General features: G+C 31.0%; 1 protein-coding gene across 3 annotated transcripts in view; it reads left to right on the top strand.

Moving 5' to 3' along the window:
• The window catches only part of Src42a (Src oncogene at 42A), a 62,507-nt gene that overhangs the window by 30,408 nt on the left and 15,128 nt on the right, over positions 1–16,971 (top strand). For all 3 annotated transcript variants that reach the window (XM_026638229.2, XM_026638220.2, XM_026638233.2), the window contains exons 2-3: positions 6,492–6,613; positions 13,297–13,460. In XM_026638229.2, the coding sequence (XP_026494014.1) occupies positions 6,492–6,613; positions 13,297–13,460 (286 nt within the window). The remainder of the gene's footprint in view (positions 1–6,491; positions 6,614–13,296; positions 13,461–16,971) is intronic.

The raw sequence follows: 16,971 nt of genomic DNA, 5'->3' as shown, positions 1-16,971 counted from the left end.
TTCTTTCTCATGGATGTAACGATAGATTTAACACGATTCGAAACATGTGACATATTTCCTGATTCACATGTAGTTGACACGTTTTTTTCGTCCTTAATATAGATGTGTCAATAGAATCGTTGGAAACAACATCTTTGTATTTATATGTAATTATTTATAATAAAAAAAGTTGACTTTATTACAGGTATACGGTTAATTGTCATCTCCCTTATACGTCTTAACAATGTCTAACTAGGCAACGAACTAGCTCTCCCTAAAAAAAACTAGCATCGAAGTCTAAGACGAGTATGTCTATCGGGATAGAAACCCTATAATTAGATTACCCATCTAGTGAACAACCTTAAGTCAGGTAGGACTGGCTTAGCAAAAAAAACGTTCTTGCATCGGCACGCAAAAGTTCAACGATCGCCAACCCACCCATAGCCCATTGTAAAATTCTCATTTCTCTCATTATGGAAAAAAGTTGAAGATCTATTTTTAGTGCGAGATTTAAAGGTTTTTTACGATGTGATAAATTTATCGGATAATTTGTACATTTCGATTTTATACTCCATATATATTATTGGCAATTGTTTTATTATTTTGTGCTCTGACAATTAGTCACATAACTAAATTAATTGCGATTATATAATTAAGCATATATCATTTATATCTTATTTCTTACTAATGATATAAAAAAACTAAAACAAAAGTTTCCTTTAATTTTTACCGAAGTTTCTAGTTCAAAAATTGATCAAAAATCCAGCCATATAAAGATCATGATGTTCTAAGAAATTTGTTTTAGGTTGTTTTTTTTAGTCAGACAAACCCTGACAGCGTTTTTAATCTGAATACAGATTCTACTAACTGACAAGTCTCGATAATAAATGAAGCTATTCATGTTTGCAGTTTGTTATTTGAACTTTCGAATCTCTCCAATTGAAACATGTAAAATAAATATGTAACGCGGTGCCTGTTTAAATAAACTTTATGAATTTAGAAACTTGTTAGAATATTGTTTGCTAGATATATTTAATTTTTTTTTTTCAAGGTTATTCTCGTTAAACTATTAATAATGAACTTATGAATAATTTTCGTTACTGTGTACCAGTTTTGAGAGAACGACGTCAGCGTTTTTTTTCCAGACTAAAGTTTACGTTAGGTAACTTCGTATCTAAATAATTATTCATGCTGTTAAAAGTTGTCAACGAAAATGTGAGAACTTAAATAAAATTTTGTATTTTATTATCTCCATCGAGTACTATTGTAGGTGATAAAACAATTTTATGCCCATATCTTTGTATAATTTTACTTGACAGTGACTCATTAGAAATACTCCACTATTCTATGTCGGTCGCTATAAAACATTTTCCAGTATTTACAAGGATAATAAGTCAGGAATTGATGAATGCGATTAAGAGATCTAGTAGACTGATTTTATATACAAGATTATATTTACTTTATTCGACAAAGGTAATACAGTAAACTAAAGTTGATTTGTATAAGATTAAACCTAATGAAAAATAGTTTAACATTTTGATTTGTTCGTGCCGCAATGTCTATTGTAATATATTTATATAAAACTAGTATTTTATCACTTAACATTATAAATATGTCTGTCTACACGCGATAAACTCCAAATATAATAAATGGTTTTATTATATCATTAATGTTATGTGTTAATTGGCTCAAATATGTTGATAGAAATCAAGCAAACTGGGATCTTATTTGGGATGCACCGCGTAAACCAATGTGTAATAGTTATAACCAATACGTATTACGGTATAAAAGTTTTTGTGAAGCCGGGGCGGATTGCTACCTAGTTGTAATGTAAATGAACATAAATAGAAGAGGTCTACGGCTATTTTTTTTTTTTTTTGAGGAAATATCTATTCAGAAACCGATTTCATTTTCACAACATGCAGGTCAAGGTTGGTCTGACGTCTGGTGCGTTTGCAGCTTGTAATTTTACATTTCATATTGTTATTAGTCGTGAAGCGTTCGTGTTACGTTATAGTTAAAAGCGTGTTTAAATTATGTGTTCGTCCTGTGAGTTTTATCTGTCCCCGGGCGTTTGCTTTCTTGATGCATACAAATTGCAAACACAATGACTCAACCGAGCTCCGCGATTAGCCACGGTATTATCAAACCCGTTGCAATTAGACAAAGTTTTTGTAATTTCAATTGCCACTGGGAAAAATAAGTTTAAATAATATATACATGACGTATTTACCAAGTAATCCTCCACCAATTACTTATAGATAACTGCTGTAATATTATTACAGAACTGTACTCGCTTTTAATTTAATTAGGCTATGAGAGTCTGAGTAAGGCTGTCTCATTCAACGAACCTGTTTTAGTAATGATTCTTGTATTATTATATAGCCTCATTGGCATATTGGGTAGCTTATAAGACTGCAAATTCCGAGGTACTCGGTTCAGACTACCCATTATACTTGGGCCTAACAAAAGTTGTTAGGTTTTTTTCCGTCGAGGATTTCCCAGTAGCAGCCTAGAGTCTGTATGTAATAGTGGTTACTCTCGTGTCCCATCAGATTACGAGGGAAGGAATTAATCACTTACGTTTGAGATTGGCTTGAGATTGGCCCCCATTGCCGGAATCGTCAATAATGATATAATCATAATATGTTATGTATATAAATAATACCATATATAATCTCATAGATATTAATATTTATGCTGAAACAACTCATGCTCTGTTTATATATGTCAATGTGTCAATAAGGATGATGGCTGCACTTGATTTAAATCAATCAATTCCGAATGCGTTTTCCATTATAAGACCTTCGATCAGGACTACCTAGTTACCGATCTATGACCCTTAGCATGCCCTTAGCACGTGACAAGGTCACACTAGCTGGTAATAAAAGTTTCAGGACGCAGCGCCCTTTTACTTTTATTATTATTTCGACATTGATGACAATCTATCCTCTATCCTCGTCTAAGATTTTACTATCTAATTGTGCTCAGCATACAATAAAATATCGTATATATTTAATGATCAATATCCTTAACCATATTAAGATTGCCTTTTATTCTCTTATGCAACTGTTTTTAATTTTATAATTATGCAAAAAATATATATATTGTTTATAAACAAATTAAAAGCTGTGTTGATAATAAAATGGGAACAAACGGTAGTTGAATAATTTACAGGTTTAATTCTGGCGTTTTGACTGGTTTTATGATAAGCCTCGCCAATTAAATAGTCCCAAATAATTATTGAAATTCAATTAAAAAGCGACCAGATGAGGTACGGTAACGGTATTTTATTTTTCCAAGTTGTTTAACACGCAGGTTTATACTAAGCTTATAACAATATATTATTTTAAATATTGTTTGTTATTTTATTTAAATATAATTAATACTAGTTTTCGCCAGCGGCTTCACCCTCGTTCTGGGGATGAAGTAGGAAGTCTGTTATAGTAAAGTCCTATGTCCTTCCTTGGGGTTCAAGCTTGCTTCGTACTGAATTTCATTAAATTCCAGTTTAGCCCTGTAAGCGTAAAGGACAGGTTAGTACCTACAGATAAAATAAATAGTTCAGTGAATGTATTGAAATTAAAATTAAACGCGATTTACAATTTCCTTTTCTAATAAATTTTTTTAGTACATTACGTAGTTTGTTTATGAGTAGTGTTTAAACATCAAGTATAATAAAAACTAGAGTTCGATTCTCCGAGACTTTCGCGCATATAAAACGATAAAAATAATGATATAATCAACGATTTATTTACTTGCGCCAGCGTAATTCGTCTCTAATCTTAATATTATAACTAACCGTAATTTAGCAACATTTACCAAAATTCGTGCTATGCACTAATGTATTAGATAACTAAACTGATACATTAGTGCACAGCACAAATATATATAGTACAAAAAGCGGTCTTTATGATATAAGCTATATCTCCCAGCCAACCTTAGGAAAAGCAAGGTACGTCTGTATGTGTGCAAAGGAAAAACATATATTTACTTAATTATAATCTAATTGTTCGTTCGTGCCTCTCGGAATAATCCCAATGAATAATTATAATTATCACTTGAACCGAACCGCATCACGAATTCAATACAAATGCAACACTTGAATACTAGATTATGGCTACCATCGCTAATTATCCCATAATTTGAATAGGTTACGTTCTTTGTTTATTAATATCGTATTCATATAATATGTAATTCATATAAATAAATGGATGGAGTCATGCAAAACTGGTGGTTTGGCTTTGTGCGAGCCCGCCTCGGTAGGTACCACCCGCTCATTGTATATTCTACCGCCAAGCAGGCTGAGTAAGCCAGTGTAACTACAGGCACAAGGGCACTAATAATTTAGTTCTCAAGGTTGGTGGCGCATTGAAGATATAAGGAATGTTTAAAATTTCTTACGTCGTCAATATCTATGGGCGGTGGTGACCACTTACCATTAGGTAGCCAATTTGTCCGTCAGATAACCTATTTCATAAAATGGATCCATTTATCAGATATCTATTTTTGATCTATTCTCATAAATTTTATATATATATACACGTCGCCTTTAGTCTGTGCAAAAAAATATCCAGGCTGCTAAAACTTCTTCCAAATAAATACTTTTACGGAAAATTTACTAAAACTCCAATTCTCACAAAGGTTTTAATAGTTGCATCAATTTTACATAACAACCCTCATTAATATAAAAAATATTTCCACAAATAGTATTTATATACTTCGTTTTTGAAAAAGAGGATATTTTTTCACAATATTTTAAAATTATTCTACCGGTTTGGTCGGGAGTCGGACGACCTCGGCTGCGTAGCGGAATATCATGCAATACCATTGTTAGGCTTTCGAGTTACGAAATGTATCATAAGGAGAATATTATATATCCAAACGTCGTGATAGATTTGTCATCATGTTTGATCGTTTTTAAAGTAATTAGATTTAAATATAATATATATACAATATACACATATATCTCATGAATCAAGACGGGCTGATGATCATAAATTGTATCCACCGGTTGATCTTAAACAAAGGTCGCGGCAATTGTTGACCAGCAACAGCAGAAGTTCATTTGAATAAAAAAATATCGTGAGAAAATCTGCATGTGATAAATTCTGACACGCATTTGCCTGTCAATCCGCAGTGAAATAGTGTATACACGATATAAGGGGAAAGGCTGAGCTTTAGCTTGAGTTGGAGTTATTTAAACTGGCTTATCTATAAAACGAACATCCTGACTTAATATACCTTTATTAAAAATTATGATGTTCCTAATATCTTTGATCGAACTGTTGTTTTTTATACTGTGTATGCAAACGGTCAACGGGCCTAATGGTGAGTGGTCACCATCGCCCATAGACATTGGCGTGCAAAAGAGGTCCACATGGCCAATAAACCACCAACCTCGGAAATTTATAAGTTATGTCCCTTTTTCCTATAGTTACTGGCTCACTCATCCTTCAAACGGGAACACAACAATACAAGGTATTAATATTTGGTGGTAGAATATATGATGAGTGGGTGGTACCTACTTAGCCAAACGGGTTTGCACAAAACCCTAGGCACTTTCAACTAAAACAAATGCAAATCAGTATTATTTTTTGTTACGTTTTCTCTTTAGCTATGAACACTTATAATAATCATACAATTCGCATAAGCTTGTACTCCTATGTTAGACGTGTTAACACAATAAGTTTGCTCTCTTCGCAGCGCGCTCACGCCAATTGAATGCAAAATACTTATTCATTCGTCAACGTTGAGTCATTGTCGCCCCGCTTTCTGGGCGACACTTTATCAACTAGCTATATTCCACGTTGCTCCAATGTCTCTTTGGTCTAGTGACTAGTTTATACGGCCCCTAGATATTGGGACCCTGGGTCGTGTGCCCCGTTCAGTCCATAAGTTATCGGACTTTTTTCTTTAGTTTTCTGATAGTTGACTGTATAAACTGACGTACCTCGTAAACCGTTGGCCTTGTGCTTAAACTCTTTTCCTGAGTTGTCTTCCCGTCGGATTAAGAGAGTTCAATGAGATTTGTGCTCACACTTTTTCTTTATAATAGCCATAATCCACTGCGGTTTAATCCGTCTTAAATTTGTACCATACATAGCTCGTAATCACACGATAACTCCCAATACCAAATACCTTCCATTATCTAAATATCAGTACATTTTCTAGATCGTTTGACGTTTATCGTAACTGCTCAGCTCTTTTAAGTCATAACGTGAAATTATTGAGTCTTTAATTTTCCTCGATGCAATACCAAATGGAATATCCAACTCGGACTAGTGGTTCTTGATATTTATATATTTATACAAACAGAACTAAGCTTTATAATATCAGTCGCCTGATATGAACGGGCCGTGTGTTCGCAACTTCGTCTGTATGCAATTTGAACATATTTGACATCAGTTTAAAAATTATCTCTATTTTTGCAGTGATTTTCATCATGCTGTATTATTAATTTCCTACTACAGTCGTGATTGCCAATCTCAAGATTTTTATTTTTATTCCAGATGGTACTTCCGTAAAATTAAGCGAATCGAAGCTGAAAAGAAACTGCTTCTGCCGGAGAACGAACATGGTGCTTTCCTCATCAGAGATTCAGAGAGCCGTCATAATGACTTCTCATTGTCAGGTAATTAAGCATATTTTTATAAGATAATATATTTTTAATTATAATTTTCTATAACAAATGAGATAAACTAAAAAGTATATAAGGAAAACTCTATTTTATTTATTTAAGGAAAACAAAGAAAATATATCTATATAATGAATCAGTAAATAATTTTATAAAAATTTCGCTCATTTCTGGAGTGATATTTACACAATACAAAAATATACATGAAAAAAAAACATCGTAAAGTTCGTTTTCTTTGTTTTCATATACATATAAATGTAGTTGTATATAGTTAACTGTGTATTTCATAAGAGAAATAGATAAAATACTTGAATTTCTTGCCGGTTTTTCTCAATAGAATCTACATTCCGAACTGTAGGTTGCCTTACATGACATTAAATCCTGTAACATGACGATTTATTACTGCTTATAAAAGCCTGCTTGAAAAAAGATAAAATTAATTTTATTGAAATAACGTTCGAAATTTAAATAAACAATACATTTATATTCTAAATGTTTAATTTTAATCGCTATAAAAACGTTAAAAATTACATTCGAGTTCGGATTGATTTGGATTAATACATTTTTTCATCGCATGATAATGATCAGAATTGACATTTGTATCCATCCCATTCCCAAAACATCAAATGGATCGTTCCGTCTGCGTATAATTTAATTAATACAAACAACGAGAGCAACATTTCGTTTGACATTAAAAGCTGACCCGACGCGAATACTTATATCTTAAGAAAGTAGTGTAGAGAGAAGTGAAAATGCTAAATTCATCGTGACCTAAACCCGAGGGCAGACACTAGGCTTAAAAAATTGTAAGTGACTATTAAAATACACAACCCGTCTCGAAATAGCCTCGAAGATTCGATTCCCGATGTTAAACCGGTTGAGTTTTTCTAAGACCCTACGTTCGTAAACCGTGAGAATATGTTATGCATCTCGCAGACTATCTCCGTTTTGTAACGATTACTCTTTATTTAAATACCGCTGTTGTATTCATAACTAAACGCTTTTTATTAGGACGAATTAATATTATATGTCAATCATAAAACATAGATTTATACTAAAATGATGATATTACATAGCAACGTGCCGTTCGCCTGCTTTCCAAATATATCATAGATATTAATTTTCTTTCAAATTATGACATAATGTTATTCTGCTATATTATAATCACGTAATATATTAAATAAACGTAAGTTCTTAAGAGCGTAGTTTGTAAGCGTGGGAATTAATTTTAGAACACACACATAGGTACTTTTCAATAATACAGTTGCATTGTGCAGTGTATCGTACGCATCCCCGGAGATAATCAGTTGCTTGTTTTCGGTGCAACGAATAAATTAAATTTTCATTGCGCGTTCATAACGTAGGATTTATAAAAATACATTTAATTACGAGTAATGTATTAGCTATAAGGTTGTCACTCGCAAACGCAATTATAAATTATTTGTTAGCATAGGGTGCGGTCAGAGTGCATTAAGATGCCAAATATTCATTATGATTTTTATTGTTTCAACTGCTTTCGTCTAACTAAATAATAATAATTATTTTCTTGATATTTTAAGGTTGGTAGATATACCGAATTAAATTAAAGTAAAGACACATTAAATAATCACTTCTTAAATTTTATAAATATAAATAACGAAGTTAAATATAATTTTTTTCAATACTCTATTTTTAAGTAAAATATTCGAAAAAAATATTTTAAATCAACTTCTCGTCCATTTCGGTACAAATACTATTTTTCATAGTGAGCAATTCGGTTTTACAAGAGGTCGCTCGACAACTGATGCGAGAATAGCACTTCTTAAACATATTTACGATGCTTGACAAAAATCACAAAATGCTATTGGAGTATTCTGTGATTTGTCTAAAGCATTTGATTGTGTAGAACACGAGACGCTTCTTTATAAGCTCAAATACTACGGTATTAAAGGTAAAGCTCTTGATCTCATTGCTTCATATTTAAGTCAAAGAGTCCAGCAAGTTTTCATTAATGGCATAAAGTTTTCTGGATCTACGTTATAAATGAGTGTTCCACAAGGATCAATTTTGGGTCCCTTTCTATTTCTACTATATATAAATGATCTTCCTTTCTAAGTTAAAGTTATTTGTGTTATAATGTTGTTTGCTGACGATACTTCACTGATTTTTAAGGTAGACAGGAAAAAACTGACTATGACGATGTGAATGGTGCATTATCACAGATACACGATTGGTTTACAGTAAATAATTTAGTTTTGAATACTCAAAAAACGAAATGTGTAGTTTTTACCCTACCAAAGTTTAGAAAGCAAAATTATAATATATCTTTAAATGGTGGCCGTCTTGATGTAGCCAGATATTACGGTTTTTTTTTGGGAATAGCATTGGATTCCAAACTTCAGTGGAGTCCTCATTTATCGTCCCTGACAGGAAGACTCAGCTCCGCAGCATAAAAATTAACAATTGTGTCCCACGACACTCGCGCCCCACCCTTATGCTAACTTGTCTATGTGTGCGTAGACGTTTTACGAAATTATAAGAGTCGGCTCCAAATAAAAATTGACGTGCTCTCACCTTGGGCTCTGGGGAGGGACTGAAAATTTATTGACAGCGATGTCGAATAATAAGTCAAAACCGTCAAATTATTTTCTCCATACTAAAATGTATGGACGACGAATGCCAAAAAGTAAGCAATATTTAAATAAAAATTACTATAATATTGTGAGATATAATAGAAATTGAACACGGTGAACTTATTATTTACACTTTCGTGTTCCCATTTAACCAAAAATACATGTATAAACTAGCCGCTAAATAGCTTAAAAAATTCTAATAGAAAAGGTCGATTTCAGTGTTTGGAGTGATGTTGACGATTAATTTACCAGGTTATTGATACAAATTTTATAAATATCATGCGGTGAAACTTGAGATATATCTATTGAGATACTGAATGTATTTTTTTATCCATAACCAATGCTCCAGTTTTAAGATATTTTAAAAATAGTAAGCGCTATTTTGGCGTTCCGCAAGGACTGTCCTCTTAATTAATTATCTTTATAATTCTTTTAACCAACACAGTTGAAACAAAATCCGGACTTGACGCCTGCGGGCATTCTCTACCAGTCAACCTTTAACTAAATACAAATTCAAGGAGGCGGCGTATAAAAACGATAATAGCTTAATTATTTAAATATAATGCGAATACAATATATACTTACGTCATAAAATTATATTAGATATTATTTTATTGTACACCATACATGTAAGAAATACAGAGGCATATGAAAAAGTAAATACGTATAAAGTGTGTGTGTTATTTTATGGTTTTCTTCCAGATAACATTTATGAATCGTAGTTTTTTTTAATTATATATCTTATAAATATACTAAAATACATAATGTGTACAATTAGAATATATAAGACAGTTGTTATTTTTTATATTTTTCTCTTATGGTAATATAGTCACAGTTGAGTCAGAATATAATTTAAACCTGAGCTATTTGATTGCTAAAATAAAAGGTTAAACCTTTTAGAAGTTTAGCCACAAATTGCTTATTTTGTAGACACGCCAGAGATATGTATGTGTATATACAATGTATCAATATATATCTCAGCATTGTTACGTGCTCACAAGAAGTTGTCTAGACAAGATAAACTTTAGACTTTAATCAATATTAACTTCGAAGTCTTGCGCTCAGATAAAATGTATTTTTTTTTGATAAATAATTATAATTTAATATATTTTTGGATTATCCCAAATTATTTTTATCTCTCAATTCACTGTTATCATAATCAGTTAAGAAAGCTGATCGAATCGAATTCGCTGCATTTTTATTGGAATATGCAAAAGTTTAATAGCCTCGAATCGGGCCTTACATCTCAAGCGATAGCTTCGTTGAATTTTAACGAATAAATATAGTTCAGCGGCTCTCACTCGATTAGTAAAATCGATACGAAATCAGAAGTATATCAAATAATTGTATCGATAAACGATTCACGCATACGCCACGTAACTGTTACGTAAGATCACCAAGGAAAAAATAATAATAATAATTGAGATATTTTTCTCTTGTCGTCGTTACTTGGAAAATTATAGTTTTAATATGGATGACTTTTTAAGTGTTTATTGCCTTTTTAGAAACGTGTAATGCGTTATGCGACTGTAATTGTTATTACTGGTAACAAACTAATATAGTGAATTGTATATTAATAATATTTTTTTCCTAGATATATTTTCACATTTCAATTAAATTCAATTAAAATGATAACGTCGCTATAAATATGTATCTAAGTCATATTTGTAATTGATATTGTGAATTATATATAAATATTACCAAGAAATCTCTCAGTGTCTTGGTTGCAAATTAAAATGATTATTAAAATGAAGAAAAAAAAATAGATCTAAATAACATTAACATCAAAGCTTCGCATGGATTACAGGAATGAATTAAGGATTTTGTTGCCTCCGGGTATTTCCCGGGATAATAGAAACTTGAGAAATATCGTTTTCTATCGTGAAATTATATTTATTCATTGGTTTGTGATGACATTAATCTTGTGACTATATTATCATTACAATCTATATACATAAATCTCTTAAAACAAAAGTTTTATAACAATGATTATAATATTACTTTTTTTTTTTAAATTACGTCCTAGTTGATTTTAACCTATTTTTAATTGTGTCGATTGCAACTTTGCCAGTACAATAATTTTGCATCGTCGAGCTGATGTAAGGACGGTATAAACAGCTGTAATTTCAATAACTACTTGTCTTAATCTAAGCTTAATTTAACATTAATATTATAAAATTAATTACATCCTTTACAATAACCTAATATTTATATGGCGTGATTAAGTGGTCGGTAACAAAGACGAGATTGCTTATGTTCCCTGTAATTTTATGTTGACTTTGACGTTTTCTTTTATTTTATTTCAATGAAAAACATTAAAATCCTTAGAAGTTTCCATTACATTATTCTATAAAACAACATACTGCATTCCTATAAAATAATTAGTTTTTCATTGAATTCTAATTAGACGTATCAAAGTGCAATCGATAAATTAATTTAATATTTATGTTTTGTGCATCATTTTATGCGTTGGATTTTTATGTTTAATTCGATACATTACAAAAAACACACATTCCTGTTGATTAAATATGATAGAATCAATAAAATAAGTTATCGATTTTAAAATAAAATGTTAATAGGGGCGCTTAAAGTATCCGTTTTAATCTTTTTATGTATTAACTCATTGACGTGTTATTTATACAGGAAATACGGCATCGGGTTACTTAGTATTCTAAGTATGTACTTAAGCTTAATGTTTTTTGGAAACGGTGACTAAAAATGTTTTATATATAAATTTTATACAAATATTCTGGATATGTATTGAATATTGATCGTTTTTCGGAGTTGGAGTTACGCTTCGTTGGGTGTGAAGAATTTCGGTTGCAAATGTGTCGTATGGAATCACTTATCGATACGGTTTTGCTGGTATGAATATTTTCCCACGGTTTTTGCGGTTTTGTATGTGTTAGATTCAGATTTAGAAATCTTTCTCGGTCAATATTGTTCTTAATGACGGTCAAAAGTATTTTTTTTAAGTAATAGGTAGGAGGACGGGCAAATCCACCTGACGGTATGTGGTCACCACCGCCAATAGTATATAGCCCATTGATGACATAAGTTGATGGTTAGTTTTAGTTCTGAAAGCGATCGATATTTGGTAATAAATAGTGGTAATGCTATGGCCTAGTCCTGAGAACTCTTGACGATGGCACGCTAACGGAATATAGAAATAAAACTAACCTAATCTATTTCCTTATTCAATAGTACTGATTAATAAATCAGTCTTAATTTCATAGTCTTAGTTGGAATAACGTTCTGAGTTCACAATATGTACATATATTAAATTATTACGTAAAGTGTTTTCCATAACTGATAATTATTATCGAAAAATATAAATCCAAGCTAAAATTTTAAAAGTAATTTTTTGCTTCTAAATTGACAAAAAAATATAAAACGAAGATTTCACGTAATTAGCAATATTAAACTGTAAGCCTCTTTTTGTCTGCTGTTTGCATGGTTTTTTTTTTTATTGATTTGATGATTTTATTGATAAATTTTACAAAAGAAACATAAAATTTAATTCTAAATTTTTTACCGGTTTTTTTGTATGTTAAATCACTAATTAAGTATAAGGAACTGAACGGTATATGACACGTTTATTATCAAAGCTAGTTAATGCAATACACGAAATCGACTTTTTTGACATCGTGCCTGCACACAGCTAACATAGCAATTGACGAATGTTTACATATACATATGTATATAGATAATAATATACGAGTATTATATACGGCAGCGAAGTTAAAAGTAGTGAATACATAAGATCGACAAAAAGAAAATGATATGATTTTTTAAAATTTTAGACGATCAGTAAATATTTTAAATGAATAGAAAACAAAATTGAAATTGAAGCCATTTTTCCTATTCTTGAAAGAGAATAACAATTTTTTTATATAAATGATTTTTCTTAGTCAATTTGATTTAAAATCGGTTCAGAATAACAGTTTTAAATTTATTCTTGTTACTTCGTTTATAGAGTATTTTTAAGACCACTTCTAATAGCTAACTTTGTGGTTATACATCGAATGCATTTTATCTAAGCTCGCTTAACATATCCTTTGTCCACAGTTCGAGACGGTGATACGGTAAAGCATTACCGCATCAGACAGCTAGACGAAGGGGGATTCTTCATTGCCAGACGCACTACCTTCCGAACTTTGCAGGAACTCGTCGAGCACTACAGTAAGGACGCGGATGGTCTCTGCGTATCGCTTAACAAGCCATGTGTCCAGGTCAGTCTCTATACCAAAACATATATATATCTATATTATCTGTATTTAGATAGAGTGTCGCACTAATTTTGCATCTTGGTGTGTTTTACAGCTACGCATGATATTCGCCAAATTTCGACGGTTTCTCAAATTCGACATTCTATCTAGACATGTAAATATAATCAAAGATTTGTTTCTGATCTGGTATCTAGCTTAGGTTCGAATCCTGGATGAGGCCAAATATGTTATTGGGTTGTTTGTTTCAATTTATTTCTCAATTCCATTATTTATGCATTATATTTAAAAATAGAATACCGCCGTTTTTCCACCACCCAAGAAACTACAATTTTGGGTATGGAGAATAAGATTTTATGTCCCTTGTAACTGTAAATACACTAGGGGTACATGCAATTGTTTTTCAGTTACTTTTCTGCAAATAGAGCATTGTATAAAATACAAAATAAACTCTTGATTTTAATATCGGCTATCGAATAATTTAGAAGCTTAATACAACAGATTTAGCATAAATTTTACGAAGTATGGAATACACGAGGGATTCAATCCGTGTAGTAGAAAGTAATCAAAACTTTAATTTATAAAGTATTGACCGTTAATAAAACAATTGCATTATATTGCATCTACATACTGTAGTCTATGAGAAATAAAATAAGATGCCGATGCATTTGGGCTTCTAGGCCATGACCTCGTTTGGGTCGCGACTGCGATAAAACTAACGTTTCAAAGCTTACACAAATATCTCAATATTGTTTGCAAACAATAGAACTATTAAACAATGGATCTCTAACGAATATTTTTAGCTTAATAATTATAAAAATATTATTTTATTAATTATTTATATATAAACGAACGGTATTTCGAATTGAAATCAATTTGATCATTTTAGTTTCCGTGAAAAAAACATTATTGAAGTATTATTGTTATAGACGTCACTTACTACTAAACAATAAAGTTGACACCAGAAGTCCCTACAAGTGCCTGAACGTCTATAATATACCTTATAAGTGACATCGAGCTTTTTGTTTCGATGTAAACGTTAAGGTAGGATTACTAATGCCTATCTCTTGAGCAATACATTCCTTACATGCGATGCGTGCCTGGAATGTAAGATACAGTCCTACTGGTGCGAACTTGACTATTGACTGTATATACCTACCTCCCTATTCTATTTAAAAACTCGATACAAAATTATCTCAAAGAAATCGATTACAATGTTAACCGATTACTTGGTAATATCACAATTTGAATAAGAAACATTTTTTTTTTTTTAATAAATTTGAACAATTATTGGCAGTTAAGGACATTGATCTTACAAAAGAATCGTTTAAAATATGTAAAGATAAATAGAATTGCAATATTCTACTTCAAGGCTTTTATCATAAATAATCATGTCATTTGTTACGTATGCTTATGTAAATATAAATCGCAAAATCCAATATCGGGACGACCATAAAATTTATGGTTCGCGATGAACACCTTTGTTTACGTGAGAAATATTTCACGACGTATTGTATGTGTCCGAGAACGTTTTCAATTCACCGAAAGCTCTCTCGGACGCGATCACGTGTTCTTTGTTTTGTAACCTTACTTTTAAACCGTACACCGTTCTACCTATATGAATACTTGGAAAAATATTTTTTATCATAACTCTAAACGAAAGATTAATTCTATATATCTATGTAATCTACAAGTGTCATTTAGTTGACTATGATTGTTTTCTATTGCATTAAAAATACGTGTAATTTATTATCTGTACCATCTTTACAGAGATATATACTGTATATTTGCGTGTAATCAAAGATAATATTACCATCAAAGAAAACCGTCATATTAAGTATTATAGGTATTTATTGTTATATAACAATACATAACAATATCTTTTCAAATATTTTTTTCATAATCATCCACATATTAATTTCATTCATAAAGACATCGTCTAAAATTACACGCTATAACTTACCAAGTGTCTCTAGAATAAAAATATACTTATAAATTTGTAATTCTAATTGTGAATAATTTATATTTTTTTATGAATAATTTATGAATTGCTACAAAACAAAGAGTATTATAGGTTTCAATTTCTTATCTGTAATGCTTCGTTCGGATATGCTTTAGACATTCGTCAATTCGCAATATAGTATTGTAGTGATTGGACACGTGTAAATTCCTATTCAATAAATAATACTAGAAATCGCTTTTCGACACGTATTAACTACGTGTAATCTCAATTAATTCTTATTTAATGACAGCTATATTCGTAATCGTTTGATTTGTTCCATTTATTTAATTAAATATGAATTAAAACATTGTTCATCTTACTCTTTAGCTCGTTAAATATGCACTTTTATGTCGATAAAGTTCTGCTAATTAAGGAATACTCTCTATAGCGTTATATTTGGTGATAGAGTTTTGTGCAAGACCGTTTGAGTAGGTATCCCTCCCCCATTACTTACATATTCTACCGCAAATATCATCAGCAGCAACATTAGCATTGTTGTGTCCGGTTTGAAGGGGGGGGGGGGAGTCAGTATAACTACAAGTACAGGGGCATCTTAGTTCTCAAAGATTTGTAGTGCATTTGTGTTGTAAGGAATGGTTAATATTTCTTAATAATCCTATGAGCGAAAGTAACAACTTACCATCAGATGAACCATTTCCCCATCAACTTATTATTTTTTTTATATAAAAAAAGCTTTAATCATTTTTATATGGTTAATGTGACATTAAACCACAGAGATAAATAGATAGAGAAGTCTCTACTCAACCATAAATTTCATTGGGAAACAGCATGTTAAAAAAAAAAGAATTAAAACCAAGCTCTCGTTGAATCGATGTACTACAAACGCATCAGTATTCTATATTGTATTGTCAGCTTATCAGAAGCCTAAAGTTTGCCCAAAATTTTAGCTCAATCTTTTGAATCGTAAATATTGTTACAAGATATGAACCACGCATAATAAGAGACGCGTGAAGTAAAAGCTTATGAAGAATTATACATATATAATAGAGTAAACACTTTATTATTAATCTTTGATTTAAAAGTAACTGACTATATATAGGCTCATTTTTAAATAAACAGCTTCGATAATCATTTATTAAAATAATTTAAAATTTTAAACTATTCTATACCGGTTCTCCGGTTATATGAGATAGGACTCATGAGCAATGTGAATCTACTCTATTATTATTATAAAACAAGGAAAAACAAGGAACTAACTCGTTAACTAAAAATGTTAAACGTTTATGATTGGAAGACGATTAAGACGTTATTATATCCATGTCATTACGGAAATTCCGTTTTGTTATATAATAAAGATATTTTGTAATTTATGGACTATGGACTGTACACGACTTCGTTTGATAATTTTGTATATTTTTTTATATATCACTGAGAATGTTATCATATTCCGGTATAAATATATACTATATTTTGACCCAAATTTAAATTTAATAGATTTTGTATTTCAATCTTTTTTCATGTCATTGTTTTTGATATTTAATAATAATATACAAA

This window comes from Vanessa tameamea, chromosome 18, assembly GCF_037043105.1.
Source record: "Vanessa tameamea isolate UH-Manoa-2023 chromosome 18, ilVanTame1 primary haplotype, whole genome shotgun sequence".
NCBI classification, from domain to species: domain Eukaryota; kingdom Metazoa; phylum Arthropoda; class Insecta; order Lepidoptera; family Nymphalidae; genus Vanessa; species Vanessa tameamea.
Note: the sequence above shows the minus strand (reverse complement) of the source record. Positions and strands in the feature narration are given on the sequence as shown.